We start from the raw sequence: 16,140 nt of genomic DNA, 5'->3' as shown, positions 1-16,140 counted from the left end.
AAGGGCGAGCATTTTTGGCATGACAGGAATTCGAACCTGTAACCCTGAGATTGCAATTAGAGTGTCCTAACCACCTAGTCATGCTGGGCCCCGTAAAGCTTTTAGAAAGTAGCCAAGCAATTTGTTTTTGTTCTCATGTTTCAAAAACTTCAAACTGCCTGTATTTTTTTTAATTTAAATTTCTGTATTTTCTTTACAGTTTATTCGTCCATTCAGTCTTACATGAGCTCCTACAAGTCTTAGGTCCTGTGTAAATAGTCATAAACTTCAAAACAATATATATACATACACCATTGCAAGTTAATGTCAGTGGTTTGATTGAACAAATATTACTTATTTTCCGTCTGCAAATATATCTTTTTAACGACCTTTTTTTTTTCTTAAATAGTTTTATTGCTACGTAACTTACAAGCTGTCCTTACTGTAACAACAAAAAAATAGTGGTTGTTTTTACAAACTTTATTGGTTATTTCCAGGGGAAGTTTAACTTCACAGAATAATTGTAGCTATGTACAGGGTTGCCTAAGTCCTTACCCATCCATATATCTTATGTATCCAGTGTATCTGTGTGCTGTCCCTCATTCTCGCTGCATAATATTATGCGACGCCATGTTCTGCGAGACATTTTCCTCAACATAGCAGGGGTTATTATTCCAAATGATGCGGTAACAGCTGCCTTCAACTCATCATTAGTATTGTAACGTTGTTTAAACACAATGTGAAAGGGTAGGGACTTACAGACCACCCTGTACTTTAACCGTAATAACAGAATTCAGTTTTCTTGTATTTTCTCTTGTTACGCCTATTCATACACATATGTAATTATTATTCGAAATTTTATTCTTGAGAAGTTGCTTGGTACAGAGCAAAGTCAAGCAGAAAAACAATTTTTATTAAGGCGGTTGACAATCGATGCTATTGGGAACATCTATGCTAACGTAAATAGGTAGGCAGTGTAAGCTACGAGACAGCGTCCACATTCTATCTCGTTTAAATACTTAAAAAAAAAAAATTGAAATGCGACAATCTCAAAAAGTTTTTCCCAACTATAATTTATAAAAATATTTTATTTAAAAAAACAACAAAAAACTCAATTTTCAAAAGCACAAATACAAAGTCCGCATTTCATAACGTTACACCTTAATTGCCCGAGATAAAGCCACGAGAACGAACCTCCGAGATTCTCTGTAAACCCTGTCAAATCCATCAAAATTTATGAATCCTTTTGGACTAGAGAAAGAACAAAAGTAAAAGCTGGCTCTTCATGACTATTTACATAATTCATAACTCCAGGGAAAATTCTTTATATATGATGAGAGTGAAATGAACAAAACAGATGAGAAGCGTTTTGCTGCTTCTTAAAAATAAGATTAAAAGTTTTTCTCCAAATTTACTAGTACATACTTGTATTACCACTAGATGGCACGCAATTTAATCATTATTTTCGATTCCAGTCACCGTATGTTTTTCTTTGTTTTGTTTTTTTAAATATCGCATCCAATCAAATGAAAACCATCGTTGGTGAAAAATGAAATACAAAAATACAGATGTGGGCGAATCTGCAAGCTATATTACTTGCAGTCAACGTGATAGTGGACTATAGAGTTTAGTGTATTAAATCCAGATATCCAGGCTTTCAGTGTGAACTATAGATACTTTCAACTGGATCACACTCGTTACGGAAATGTCATTATATTACTTTTTAAAACTTGTATATATGCTATATAAATTTTGTCATGGTCATAAAAACCAAAGTTATTCTTTAAAGAATGTCAAAACACACTAGCAGACGACTTCAGTAAAAAACAGTGAGTCTTAGAGAGTAAAACTCTGCATTGTTCCTGATTAACGCCCCAGGTGACGTGGCAAACTGCAAAATGGGCGCTAATTTTTCTCGTGATTTATTGATTTCAGTGGTAAAGAGTATGTATATGTTTGTATTTTTTTACTTTTTTTCAAATCAAAATTACGGTAGTAAAAAGGGATTACAACAGAGGATTATATGCTGTAATATAACTGTCACATACGGTAAGCTTTATAAAAATACTGGGGGACAATAAGTAGAGAGATGGTCTTAAATAAATAAATATTCTCAGTAGTATAGGGGTACTTGAGACTTACGTGAAGACTCCAGTAGTATAGGGGTACCTCAAACTTAAGTGAAAACTCCCAGTAGTATAGGGGTACTTGAAACTTAAGTGAAGACTTCCAGTAGTATAGGGGTACTTGAGACTCATGTGAAGATTCCAGTAGTATAGGGGTACTTGAAACTCATGTGAAGATTCCCAGTAGTATAGGGGTACTTGAAACTTATGTGAAGACTTCCAGTAGTATAGGGGTACTTGAGACTCATGTGAAGACTCCAGTAGTATAGGGGTACTTGAGACTCATGTGAAGACTCCAGTAGTATAGGAGGACTTGAGACTCATGTGAAGACTCCAGTAGTATAGGAGGACTTGAGACTCATGTGAAGACTCCAGTAGTATAGGGGTACTTGAGACTCATGTGAAGACTCCAGTAGTATAGGGGTACTTGAGACTCATGTGAAGACTCCAGTAGTATAGGGGTACTTGAGACTCATGTGAAGACTCCCAGTAGTATAGGGGTACTTGAGACTCATGTGAAGACTCCAGTAGTATAGGGGTACTTGAGACTCATGTGAAGACTCCAGTAGTATAGGAGGACTTGAGACTCATGTGAAGACTCCAGTAGTATAGGAGGACTTGAGACTCATGTGAAGACTCCCAGTAGTATAGGGGTACTTGAGACTCATGTGAAGACTCCAGTAGTATAGGGGTACTTGAGACTCATGTGAAGACTCCAGTAGTAGGGGTACTTGAGACTCATGTGAAGACCCAGTAGTATAGGGAGGACTTGAGACTCATGTGAAGACTCCAGTAGTATAGGGGCACTTGAGACTCATGTGAAGACTCCAGTAGTATAGGGTACTTGAGACTCATGTAAAGACTCCAGTAGTAGGGGTACTTGAGACTCATGTAAAGACTCCAGTAGTATAGGGGTACTTGAGACTCATGTGAAGACTCCCAGTAGTATAGGGGTACTTGAGACTCATGTGAAGACTCCAGTAGTATAGGGGTACTTGAGACTCATGTGAAGACTCCAGTAGTATAGGAGGACTTGAGACTCATGTGAAGACTCCAGTAGTATAGAGGACTTGAGACTCATGTGAAGACTCCAGTAGTATAGGAGGACTTGAAACTCATGTGAAGACTCCAGTAGTATAGGGGTACTTGAGACTCATGTGAAGACTCCAGTAGTATAGGGTACTTGAGACTCATGTGAAGACTCCCAGTAGTATAGGGTACTTGAGACTCATGTGAAGACTCCCAGTAGTATAGGGGTACTTGAGACTCATGTGAAGACCCAGTAGTATATAGGGTACTTGAGACTCATGTGAAGACTCCCAGTAGTATAGGGTACTTGAGACTCATGTGAAGATTCCCAGTAGTATAGGGTACTTGAGACTCATGTGAAGACTCCAGTAGTATAGGGGTACTTGAGACTCATGTGAAGACTCCCAGTAGTATAGGAGGACTTGAGACTCATGTGAAGACTCTCATGCCCGGTCCAAATGTGAGTTATCAAAGTAAATAAAAAAAAAAAAGCTATCAACAACTTCAGCCCAGATTTAAACACAAAGTAAGCAGTTGTCAAAATTATACATATATATTTGTTTTTCCTTGGCAGAACATGAAATAAATATGGATTACCAAGTACGCTCATCTAATTTATTAAAAGGGTAACACGTGATAAGGCAGACGCATGGAGAAACGAAAGAAAAGGCGTAGATGAGAGACAAATCAATAGAGATAACTTGATGAAGTAAAAACGAACATACTAAAAACTGGCAAAGACTGACAGATGACAGTGGATAACTAATGACAAAGATCTACAGAAATATGGTGTTCAGTATTTAATTAAAAGGCTCTGACATGAATGGTTACAGCACAAACAGTGTACTGGAGTGATGGATGTTTTTATTTATAAGTGAAGCAGAAATGACGGATAGACAGACCGTTAATCTTAAAAAACTCATTTACCCAAGTTTTGACGAGTACAGTAGAGAAATGCGGTACTTGAGAGATTTAATACATATGTAGATAAAATCAAGTGTATAAACAAAATACACATTATACGTGGAGAAATAAGTGGGAAGAAAATATATTTTAAAAAAAATTGTTCACTGTTCATTCAAGTTCGTTGCGCCACCACGCGGATTTTTGAATAATAAAGTGATAACATTTCTAGCTCACGTGCAAAGTGAAAATGTTGGATACGTTTTATTTACGTCAACAAACATTTTTTTCACGAGTTATAACGAGGTACACTTGCGATTAAAAAGAAATTATATTACTAGTTTGGTTGAAGAATTGTGTTTAACTTATCGACACAGAACGTGTCACGCTAGAAATCGGGTTTCGATACCTGTAGTGGGAAGTGCGTATCTAAACCTATTGTAACAACACAGTTCGACTTACCAGCTTCTTGCACACGTTTTTTCTCTTATTGCCTTAATATTAAAACACTTATAACTATGTGTTGTTTTCTTTTCTTTGGGTAATTTTTCAGTTTCCACTTTTACTGGATTGTGATTAATGAATGGGTTAACACCAACACGCGACTTACCGTTGGCCAGGTTTGGTTTGTTTTGAATTTCGCGCAAACCTCTATATGCGCTAGCCAGCCGTTCCTAATTTAGCAGTGTAAGACTAGAGGGAAGGCTGCTAGTCATTACCACCCACAGCCAACTCTTGGACTACTCTTATACCAACGAATAGTGGGATTGACGGCAAACATTATAACGCCACCACGCCTCTCTGTGGTTCTTCAGCAGTAAATCTAAAGACTTACAGTACTAAAGACTGGGCTTAGATACCCATGCTGGGCAGACCGTAGAAAGCCCATAGTGTAGTTTTGTACTTCAAAATATACAAGCGTTTCTTATTCGAGATATTTCATTAGATAATGGTTCCTCCAGTGAAACATATGTCTACAGACTTGCAACGCTTGAAACCGGGTTTCGCTATCCATGCTGGGCAGAGCACAGAAAGCCCATTGTGTAGTTTTGTACTTGAAAACATACAAACGTTTCTTATTCGAATCATTAAATAATGCTCCATCAGTGGCACAGCAGATTGTTTACACACTAAAAACACTAGAAACCGGATTTCGATATACGTGGTTGGCAGAGCAGAGAGAGATCATTGTCCATCTTTGTGCTTAATCATAGACAAAGAGACAATTAAGTAATAATGTCTGTTGACCGAAAACTTGTACCTCGGAAGTGCTTATTTGAACCTACTGTCACAATAAAGTTCGACCTACCAGCACCTTACCTACACATTTTCCTTATTACCTCAACATTATGTATTAACCTATACAAATGTTCCTGTTCATCCAACTTTACTCACCTATCTATGAAACCTTATACCACTTAATCCGCTCGTCTTATGACTTTCATCTTATAACAGCCATCTTTTACCTCATTTATCCACTGTTTTGCCCATGAACTTCTAATTTATTTCTTTTCAATCCATTCCATTCTTCTCACTTTTATGGTTTATCCACAACCTCAGCGTCCTCGAAGAAGCCAAGATCAGCAGCATTGAAGCCACCATCAAGAGACGTCTCCGATGGACAGGCCATATGCTCCGAATGGATGACAGCCGACTTCCGAAACAACTCCTGTATGGTCAACTGAAAAACGGGAAACGAATAAGAGGAAGACAGAAGAAGCGGTTCAAGGATGGCCTGAAGACAACACTCAAGAGCTGCAACACTGATGTTAACAACTGGGAAACTCTCGCTCACGACCGAACCACCTGGAGATCCCTTATCCATCAAGGAGCAAAATTATTTGAGTCATCAAGAAGACAACACATTGAAGAGAAGCGAGAGAAGAAAAAAACAACGCCAGCTGCTACTGAAACCTGTCCTTCCCTCTGAACTGACCTACCCTCACTACCAGAAGACCTGTGCTGCAAGGATTGGCTTCATTAGCCATCTCCAGACCCATGTACGAACTTGAAGGACCAACATCCTCGAGGGATCGCCACGACGACAAGTTTATCCACAATACAACTTGCGATCAGATCATTCTTTCTATATCTCCACAGTACTTGAGTATATACCCATTACTAACATATTTCCACCCTCAATCCATCAGTTTTATTTTTTATCATTCTACATGTACTTCTAGCTGCGACCCACAAAATAACATATGCAGTAATTTTTACGCCCCTCACTAAAATTTAAGTTCTTTATTTTATCATTTTCACACACACAAAATATATGCTATGCTTTCTTGCAGGCATCATGTGTTAGACTAATAAATCCTGGTCTATTTGAAAAACAAAAACTGAGCAGTCGGACAAAAATAACTCACGTAGGCGTAAATTTATTTGATTAAACAACACATAAAGTAAACAACAAAGTGTTGTAATGGTATTTGTAATAGCGTACGGAGTATGCAACAGTTATGAACGTTCAGTGCACGACAGTTTTGCAAGGTGAAACAAAGATACTATGGCCCGGCATAGCAAGGTGGTTTAGGCGCTCGACTCGTAATAAGAGGGTCGCAGGTTCGAATCCCTGTCACGCCAGACATGATCGTCCTTTCAGCTGTGGGGGCGATATAATGTTACTATCAATCCAATTATTCGTTGGTAAAAGAGTAGCCCAAGAGTTGGCCTTCCCTCTTGTCCTACCCTGCTAAATTAGGGACGGCTAGCGCAGATAGTCCTCATGTAGCGTTGCGCGAAATTTAAAACAAACAGACAAACAATCATTTGCCACCTTATACGTTGTGAACAACAAGACTGCTTCATCGCGACATCTGAAAGGTTATACGATGGAACTCTCTTTACCATGATCGTCAGCATTACAGATGATGTGCTCTTTCATGTGGTGAGATGCGTGGTTGGGCTCAGGGTATCGCTCATGCTTCATCCAGAAGGCCACAGTGAAGTTGTTCGTCAGGTTGTGGTTTAACACCGTCTCGGGAACAACAACGCTGGTGGCACCATCAAATTGATAAATCTGGTCGCTCTCGTGGCCATCATCTGTAGGGATGTTCCTTGTCCACGAAACTCCTAGCTCTGGTGTGGGAAGCAGATCCACACTTTCTGTGCTGGCACCTGAGGACAGCATTATGTAAAAAAAAACAACAAAAAAAAAACAAGTTAGTAAAACAATGCATAACAACAGAAATTACATATAAACCTCTTCAGTTTCTACATAAGTATCATACAGTAAACTTAAGCCATTTAAATAATTTTCCTTAATAAAGCAAATTGATTTGGCGGACTGATATACCAAGTGACGTCACAAGTCATGTATGACGTAACACGATGAATCACTACAGTGCTGAAATGAACAAGTACGGTACAATCATCTGACGGTGGGTGGGTGGTGACCAATATTAGTACTGGCTGAGCATGCTGTCAGTGAAAAATTACAGAAGTAAAGTTTACTTTTATCACATCACGTTTTCTTCCACGTGACATAAAGAACATTTTATGTCTGCAAAACCACGTGGTTCTATAAATATTCATTTAGTTATTAAGGATGTTTAAGTATCTTACAAAATTGTTCACAAGATAATTTGTGTAGAGATATTACAAACTCAATAACAATAATAAATAACTTATGAATAAATACATACGCAATCAGTTGACAAGTCCTCTCGAACAAAGGGGATTTTTATCTGTTTTATTTATAAAGGCCAGATTAGACTTTGTTTGAATTATATAACTGAGGCATTATACTTAACAAAAGCACTGAAAGGTTTTTACTTGTTTTTTAACCATTAACAAGCCAGGAAAAAAAATTTCAGGTCATTGAAACAAACACGTCAATCTTCATTTAATCTTTCGTTTATACTACTTAAATTATGGTAATTTTTTCGTCCCATCTGTTTCCGATGTTCTCTGAGCAGAAGAAACAAGCAGAATCGAGTGAAGTCGCACACAGAAAACTAACTAGTCAAAACGATTTGTGTAATGGACCTTTTAAATCTGACCAGTTTATTCATAGTTAAAGCTTCTTAGAAAAACTGTACAACCGAAAAAAGTATTTAGGACAATATAACACCAGATTCAACACGATCCAGTTCAGTAACTATAAAGCACTGTTCTTTGTTTGGTAACCGTAATCTGAGAGTCGCGGGTTCCAAACCCGTCGCACCAAACAAGCTTGCCCTTTCAGCCGTGGGGGCTTTATAACGTGATGGTCAGTCCTACTATGCGTTGGTAAAAGAGTAGCCCAAGAGTTGACGGTGGGTAGTGATGACTAGTCTTACACTGCTAAATTAAGGACGACTAGCACAGATAACCCTCGTGTAGCTTTGCGCGAAACTCGAAACAAATTGTTTGGTAACTAAGTAACAGGTGAAAACAAATTATAGAGTACGGGTGTAGTAGTTTTGAGTTATCAAGAAAAGGCCTTACTAACAGTTATCAGTAACTGACACGTTAACTCTTAGCTGATTTTTTTTTTTTAAATTTCGCGCAAAGCTACACAAGGGTTACCTGCGCTAGCCATCCCTAATTTAGCAGTGTAAGAGAAAGGCAGCTTGTCATCACCACCAACCGCTTGCTCTTGGGATAATCTTTTACAAACAAATAGTGGGATTAACCGTCACATTATATCGCCCCCACGGCTGAAAGGGCGCGCATGTTTGGTGTGACGGAGATCGAAAACGCGACCCCGGATTACGAGTCGAGTGCCTCAATCATCTGTTTATGCTGGGCCTCTTTAGTTGGTGATACATTTAGTTAGTTTGTTTGTTTTGAATTTCGCAAAGCTACACAAGGGGCTATCTACGCTAGCCGTCCCTAATTTAGCAGTGTAAGACTAGAGGGAAGGCAGTTAGTTATCACCACCCACCGCCAACTCATGGGCTAGTCTTTTACAAACAAATAGTGGGATTAACCGTCACATTCTAAAGCCCCCACGGCTGAAAGGGCGAGCATGACTGGTGTGACGGTGATTCGAACCCGCGAACCTCAGGTTACAAGTCGAGCGCCCTAACCACCTGGCCGTATCAAGTTATTTAGTAAATAACTCGCTTGTTGTAATTAAGTCCAGTATTCCATCCACACCCCACATTAGACACTTTAAAGCTACATCTCTGCTTGTTTATTATACTAAGAAATATATCTCCCTCTATATGTTCCTCCTTATCCATGTTGACAGATTACTGTAAGGTGTTTTCTCTGCTGTTCACTTACATTTTAATTGAATCGTCGGACTCAGTATTTTAAATGTCATGAAAACGCTTTATGCGATACCAGTTGGAAAGCAAATTTTCTGTTAACCCAATCTGCGACAAACACAAAACCAGTTTTTATCAGAGGTGACACATAAAAGCTAACAGTATACAAGGGCCGGCATGGCCAGGTGGTTAAGGCGCTTGACTTGTAATCTGAGGGTTGCAGGTTCGAATCTCTATTACACCAAACATGCTCGGCCTTTCAGCTGTGGGGGTGTTATAAAGTGACAACCAATCCCGCTATTCATTGGTAAAAGAGTAGCCAATAGTTGAGAGTGGGTGGTGAAAATTAGCTGCCTCCTCTAATCTTACACTGCAATTAAGGACGGCTAGCGCAGATAGCCCTCGTGTAGCTTTAGCCGAAATTTAAAAAAAAAACATAGTAAACAAGACAGTAATCAATAAACCCTATTCAGAGGTATCAAAATGAAGCGTGTTTTTTCATCCAGTGTAATACGAGGCTTAGACGAAGACACTGCTTTTCTCATAGATCAACCAACTGGTAGAAACTCGTCTAAAAGTTCGTTCAAAGGCAGAAGTCTCAGGAGGAGCCTCCCAAATACAGTGCAAAGTTATTAACCCTGTTTTATCATCAGTTGATGAGAGAACGAAAATTAATTAGTAGAGTTTACGATTCGAAATTTGTTTGTTGATTCATCGAAAATCACTTGCAAAACCCAACTTAGCAACACAAGACATCTATTATTACTGTGTATATCTGGAGAGAGAATGTAAGGCAAGTTATAAGCAGAAACCGTGAGTTAAAAGCAATGGAGAATATTATGCTAATTTGTCAACCCGCACTCACCTCTGTAATATCGAATGCTGCTTTTGTCTAATGATTCACGCCTCATCTGTCTGGCTGGTATACAACAGGTGTAGCAGGGGCCGTGATTAACGTGCATAAATACAGTGTTAACAAGCCAAATTCTGTCTGTTCTAAAGTGGAACTGTTCTGCGCTTGAAAAGTTTTTTAAGTTTTATTCTTTATTCAGGAATAAATATTTTCATACATCCGACAGATAACAAATGTTGGGCAATAATAAGCATAGACTTAACAAACGTTTACACACACCTAGAGTTACTTAAATACACTTCAGGCTTAATAATAATAATAACCTTCAATGTGCTTCCTCAGAATTATGAAAACACACTTTAGTCTTAACAATAAGCTTTCACACACATCAGAGTTGAGATAAATTCAATTCATTCTAAGAATAACCTTTCAAACATGCTTCTAAAGTTGTTCACTTCTGCCCACTAATATACTTTCTCACACATCTGTAAAGTTACTCCAATACACTTCAACCTTTAATAATAATATATTTCACACATCCTAGTGTTATGTTAATGTTAATTTGGTAAGCCGTGAACAATAAACCCTTTCATATAACTCATAGAGTTAGCTTTTTACTTTCTTCGTCTCTCTTCGACAGCCACACCCTTAAGAACAAACTGCCTCTAGCCCCTTAGTTACTTGAAAACTTGTTTCCTTCTGGCTTTAGTAATAAAATGATGTCACGTGCATCAATAAACTAAATTTTATTTTATTTTGTACTTAACTTCTGCTTGCGACTTGGGAGACATTCAAGCAATACATAAATATAATTATTCTTTATTGTAAAACTTCTATTATCTATCTTATTTTCCTCAACAAAATTGAAGCTGATTCTTCCAACCAATGACAAACTTGTCTACCTTGATGTTATAATTTGTAGCTTTTGACCTCATACCGCAGTCAAAAAAGTTACAAACTTTCAGGGATGTGATTGTGGCTTTTGTTCCATGACAAAGGTTCCGTATTTTTTGATCCGTCCTAAATAATGATGGAAAACACCAATCAAATAAAGCTTACAACATTTGAACACTCTTATTTAAATCAATTATGGGCCAGTGAGAAATAAGACAATGTATAACAAGAATAACCAGCAACACTTAATCAGTAAGATCGTGGATGAATATGTCATCATACTTCCTCATAAATGTCTTTATATCAGTTTTTAACGCATAATTTAAAAAAAACGTTTATACATATAAACACACATACATATCTCAGATTTATGTTACACAGACAGCAACAAATTGGTATTGATATACCTAAACCTGAATGGGTCGTGGGTTCAATCCCTGTCACACCAAACATACTCGCCCTTTTCAGCCGTGGGGCGTTATAATTTAACGGTCAAATTCCACCCATTCGTTGCAGAAAGAGAGCCTGAGTTGGCGGTGGATGGTGATGACTAATTGTCTTTACTCTAGTCTACACACTGTAAACTGGGTAGCTGCGCAGATAGCCCCGCTAAAAGAAATTCCAAAAAACAACAAACAAACAATACATACTCTACACATTTTAATGATAGCAATGTAGATGTTAGCTCATAGTAAAGATATCGTTTAAAATGTATGCTCGTAGTATTTTTAGGAAAAAAAAACACATCGAACCCGGATTTCAATAACTTAAGTAAGTAAACTTACATTTGTTCCATTGAGGAAAGGTGGCTGGGGAATGTACGTGTAATACATTTCCTGTGTAATCGCATCAAACATCTTCACCATTTTCATCTTTGCCATCATGTATCTCATAGAATTAAAATTACCGCCAGGCATCGCAATCGAATACCGGACAGACGGAAAGCTCTTCAGGTCTAGCCGTCTCAATGCCAAGAACCGAACATCACTGACCTCTGTGATCGACTTGCAGTATGCTGACGACAATCAGGTGCCATCTCTCAGCGAACAGGAGCTTCAGAACATCCTTAACGCTTTTGACTTTGCTTACCAAAAAAATGTGAGTCTCTATCAACTTGACCAAGACCCAGATTCTCCATCAACCAGCATCTTTATCGCCTGCTGTCCAGCTGTAAGACTAGCTCCCAGAAAACGCCAGCAGTTTTGCTATCTGGGAAGCCATCTCATCCCTGCGAAATCTAGTATCGTCTGAAATGTGCATGAGCTGCCTTTGGACGTCTCCGAACACGAATTTTCCAAGATCGAGAGATTAAGACAGTCACCAAAATGGTCCTATACAACGCAGTTGTTATTTCCACCCTCCAGTACGAATCTGAAACATGGGTCACATATTGTCGACGCCTAAACAAACTAGAATGCTTCCACCAAAGGTACCTCCAGAGTATCTTGAAGATAAGACGGAGGAATACAGAACCAACCTCACCGTCCTCGAAGAAGCTGAGATCAGCAGCATTGAAGCCACCATCAAGAGCCGTTTCCCGAAACAACTCCTGTATGGTCAATTGAAAAATGGAAAACGAATGAGAGGAGGACAGAAGAAGCGGTTCGAGCATGGCCTGAAGACAACACTCAAGAGCTGCAACATTGATGTTACCAATTGGGAAACTCGCTCACGACCGAACCACCTGGAGATCCCCTATCCATCAAGGAGCAGAATTCTTTGAGTCATCAAGAAGACAACACATTGAAGAGAGAGAGAGAAAAAAACAACGCCAGCTACTAATAAAACTTGTCCTTCCTCTGAAATGATCTGCCATTACGCCAGAAGACCTGTTCAGCAAAGATTGGCTTCATTAGCCATCTCCGACCCATGTATGAACTTGGAGGACCATCATTTTCGACCTCGAGGGATCGTCACGACGATAATACAATTCGAAACATTTTTTATATAGGATTTTCTATTTTGATCTTTTTTACATGCTTTACCTTTGTGAATAATATTTACATCTAGCTAGCTTATGTTTGTTTTCATTGTAATTAAAAATGTTGCAGTTAATTTGAAATGTATATTAGCTAGAAGTTGATCGATGCTATAATAATACATGCTGTAAAATAGCCACATTATTAATATATATTAAAATAAGTTATTTTAAAATTCTCATTAATTCAAAGACCTCTCTTACGATGCTCAATTTGATTTAGTAAATAAATTAGCACAACATTTTTCCCTCCATTATGACGTAACCATTAATGCCTTTAAAAGTCATAATATACAATGTATTAGAAACCAATAGGCCTAACATTTGTGATAAAATTCACCTTACCAGAAGTGTTAACTTTACACGCCTCTAATTTTCAATCCGCAATGGACAAATTAAGAGGAATGTAAGAAAATAACAAAAACTCTGTAGATAACGTAATTTTATCATATATTTTAGGCCTATCAATTGGTCTGTTTCTGCTGTGAGGCTGTTATTACAGCTTTCTTGAAACAGTTTAAGTCCTTAACACTTTTCATCATTTTTGTCAAGATATATTTCACGTACTTATCCTCTTCTTTTTAATATTCGATATTTAATAAACTCGTTATGACATAGTAAGGAGTTACCCGCTGCTATTTTGCAAAATCGATATTTGAATATTATTATTTGAAATATACAAACAATTCATTTAATCTCGGTGTTTCGCTTTTTACCCCAACAGGGTTCAATTAAACCTGGCGTTTTGCTAATACATTTTTTTTTGTCTCTCAAAGGGTAAAACATTTAGGCTACTGAGTTTAAATACGTTACATCAAAATAATTTTGGAGCCTTATCATGTCGTTGTAGTTCATGTCAATGTCCGGTCGTATTCTCTGATGGTCGTGTATCTTGACTGTAGCCATGTAGCGTATTTTTAACTACTGATTTGTCCGCCCTAAGACTACCATGTCTAAAGCACGCCCCTTCTTCCTTCTGGCTTTCCATAAACCATCTAGTACATGGAAACAACGGTTTTTAGCGCCCGTTCCAACAGTACAGATACGTTGTGTTCGGTAACTTGACCAACAAATCTTCGTATAGAATAATCACACGTTTCATTCTCCAAATCTTTGAGGTATGTCGTGGAAACAACTTGCTTGCATGTAACTGGTGTCACTTATCCTTCTTGATAATGATGTTTTTCTGTTGCCAGGGGAACGTAGAGAACCTTTTCTCTGATTGTTATCTGCTAAGATTCTCACCTATTACACCATGTTACATTTTCTCATCACGGCTAGGGTATTGTTTGTTGCAGATTTTTGGATGGTCACAGTGTCCAAAGTTGATCCATACTCTTTTGTGAAAACAAAACCTGGCGGTTTTTAATGCCATTAAGTACATTGTGTCGTAAATTTTAAATTCCTTATCTAAATAAACCTTTAGGATCTGCGTGTATGAATATCTATAGTTAAAAAAGGCTGTAAACATACCCTTTCCAAAAGCAATCAAGTTTCGGTTGCAGTTCACTGCTTACATGTCATATTAAAACGTTCTGATACATGCTGTCTCACCGCGACATTTATCAAAGATGGCTGTCATATGGCTCGCTCATTTGCATATTCAAAACCGTTTCGACATTAAGTGTTCAATCGTTAAAAACTGCTGCATTTCTGCTAATGCACACTGTGATTTTTATTTATTGTTAAGTCTGTTGTTCAGCGCTCATTCTCAACGAAATACAAATTACAGTAAAACATACCGTCAACAACGCTCTCATGGAAGAAATGGTAGCTTTTAACGTTCATATATGTAGTGATCGATTTACATTAAAACACTCCGCGTAAAAGTCGGTTGCTAGACGTCAACTTCTTGTCAATATTTCAACTCTTAAATAAAATATTTTAATACATTTATTTAAACATAAAACAAAATATTAACTGTGTGAAACAGTATAATATAAAAGAACGAGAAAGATTTATTGTAAATGTAGATATGATGATCTTTGCTTTTCAATTTTTAGAAATACCTAAATTTGTATTTTATCTATTTTACCTTTAATTTAAACAACAAAAAAACTACTCTGTACCACCTTTGAAGACAATACAGATTATTATGTTAACATCTGTGCCTTAAATTTTTAGTACTGGTATCGTAGGATTCTACAATGATTTCATTAACAATAAGTACCTACCTCACATTTAGCAAGTGTATAGCACAAAATGAATACAAAAACCGAAAACATGTCTTTCTGGTGATAATCTCCAAAGAAAACAGAATAAGGATAAGTTAATGGTAAAGCAATCTCTAACTGATGATCCGTTCCTCACTGTAATTTCTCACAGGACAAATCGTATTGGGGGGAGGCATCTTTTTCACGCTCTGTTTGCTTTCATAGTATTTAAGTCCACACTTTAATGCTTGAGTAACTCTGATTGAGCAGCTTACGTCGCGCTTAAACTTCATGTTTGCTTAAAGGCGTGTCATCATCTTAATGACCTTTCAGAATCCTGATACAAATCTGGCATCTGAGATGAAAAGTTTAATTTCTTACCTAAACGATTCTCCTGACTGTGTAGTAATCTCCCCCCATTGTATTTATTTTTTTCTATTATTCAACGTATGCTTATCTGTTGGTTGGTTGGTTGGTTTCGAATTTCACGCAAAGCTACACGAAGGCTATCTGCGCTAGCCGTCCGTAATTTAGCAGTGTAAGACTAGAGGGAAGGCAGCTAGTCATCACCACCCACCGCCAACTCTTGGGCTACTCTTTTACCAACGAATAGTGGGACTGGCTGTCACATTATAACACCCCCCACGGATGAAAGAGCGAGCATGTGTGTGGTGCGATGGGGATTCGAACCCGCGACCCTCAGATTACGAGTCGAACGTTTTAACTCACCTGGCATGCCAGGCCTCGTGCTTATCTGTATTTCAATGCGTGCATGTATTTGTTTCATTTTCTCTCAATGCACGTGCTCGTTTCTCCTTGTTTTAAAGATTCGAATGTTTTTACTTAAACTTTCACTTTAAGTAATTTCAAAGCTTGTTCGTTTTCATTGTGCAAAAACAGTTTTTTTGTAATATTAAGATAAACTTATTATAGAACACATTGCATGTAGCCGTACAAGTTCTCGTATCAGCCACGCGTACCATGTGTGTAAAACAACAAAATCTTCCTACAAATAGAAAAGACAGCA

The 16,140-nt window shown here is 37.9% G+C and overlaps 1 protein-coding gene across 1 annotated transcript in view; it reads right to left on the bottom strand.

Moving 5' to 3' along the window:
* Positions 1–11,863, bottom strand: part of LOC143251802 (calsyntenin-1-like) — a 31,621-nt gene extending 19,758 nt beyond the window's left edge. The window contains exons 1-3 of the mRNA XM_076503045.1: positions 11,768–11,863; positions 11,048–11,108; positions 6,888–7,157 (exon numbers count right to left, since the gene is read on the bottom strand). Of these exons, the coding sequence (XP_076359160.1) occupies positions 6,888–7,157; positions 11,048–11,108; positions 11,768–11,863 (427 nt within the window). The remainder of the gene's footprint in view (positions 1–6,887; positions 7,158–11,047; positions 11,109–11,767) is intronic.
* Positions 11,864–16,140: the final 4,277 nt, after the last annotated feature.

This window comes from Tachypleus tridentatus, chromosome 6 (assembly GCF_004210375.1).
Source record: "Tachypleus tridentatus isolate NWPU-2018 chromosome 6, ASM421037v1, whole genome shotgun sequence".
Taxonomy (NCBI): domain Eukaryota; kingdom Metazoa; phylum Arthropoda; class Merostomata; order Xiphosura; family Limulidae; genus Tachypleus; species Tachypleus tridentatus.
Note: the sequence above shows the minus strand (reverse complement) of the source record. Positions and strands in the feature narration are given on the sequence as shown.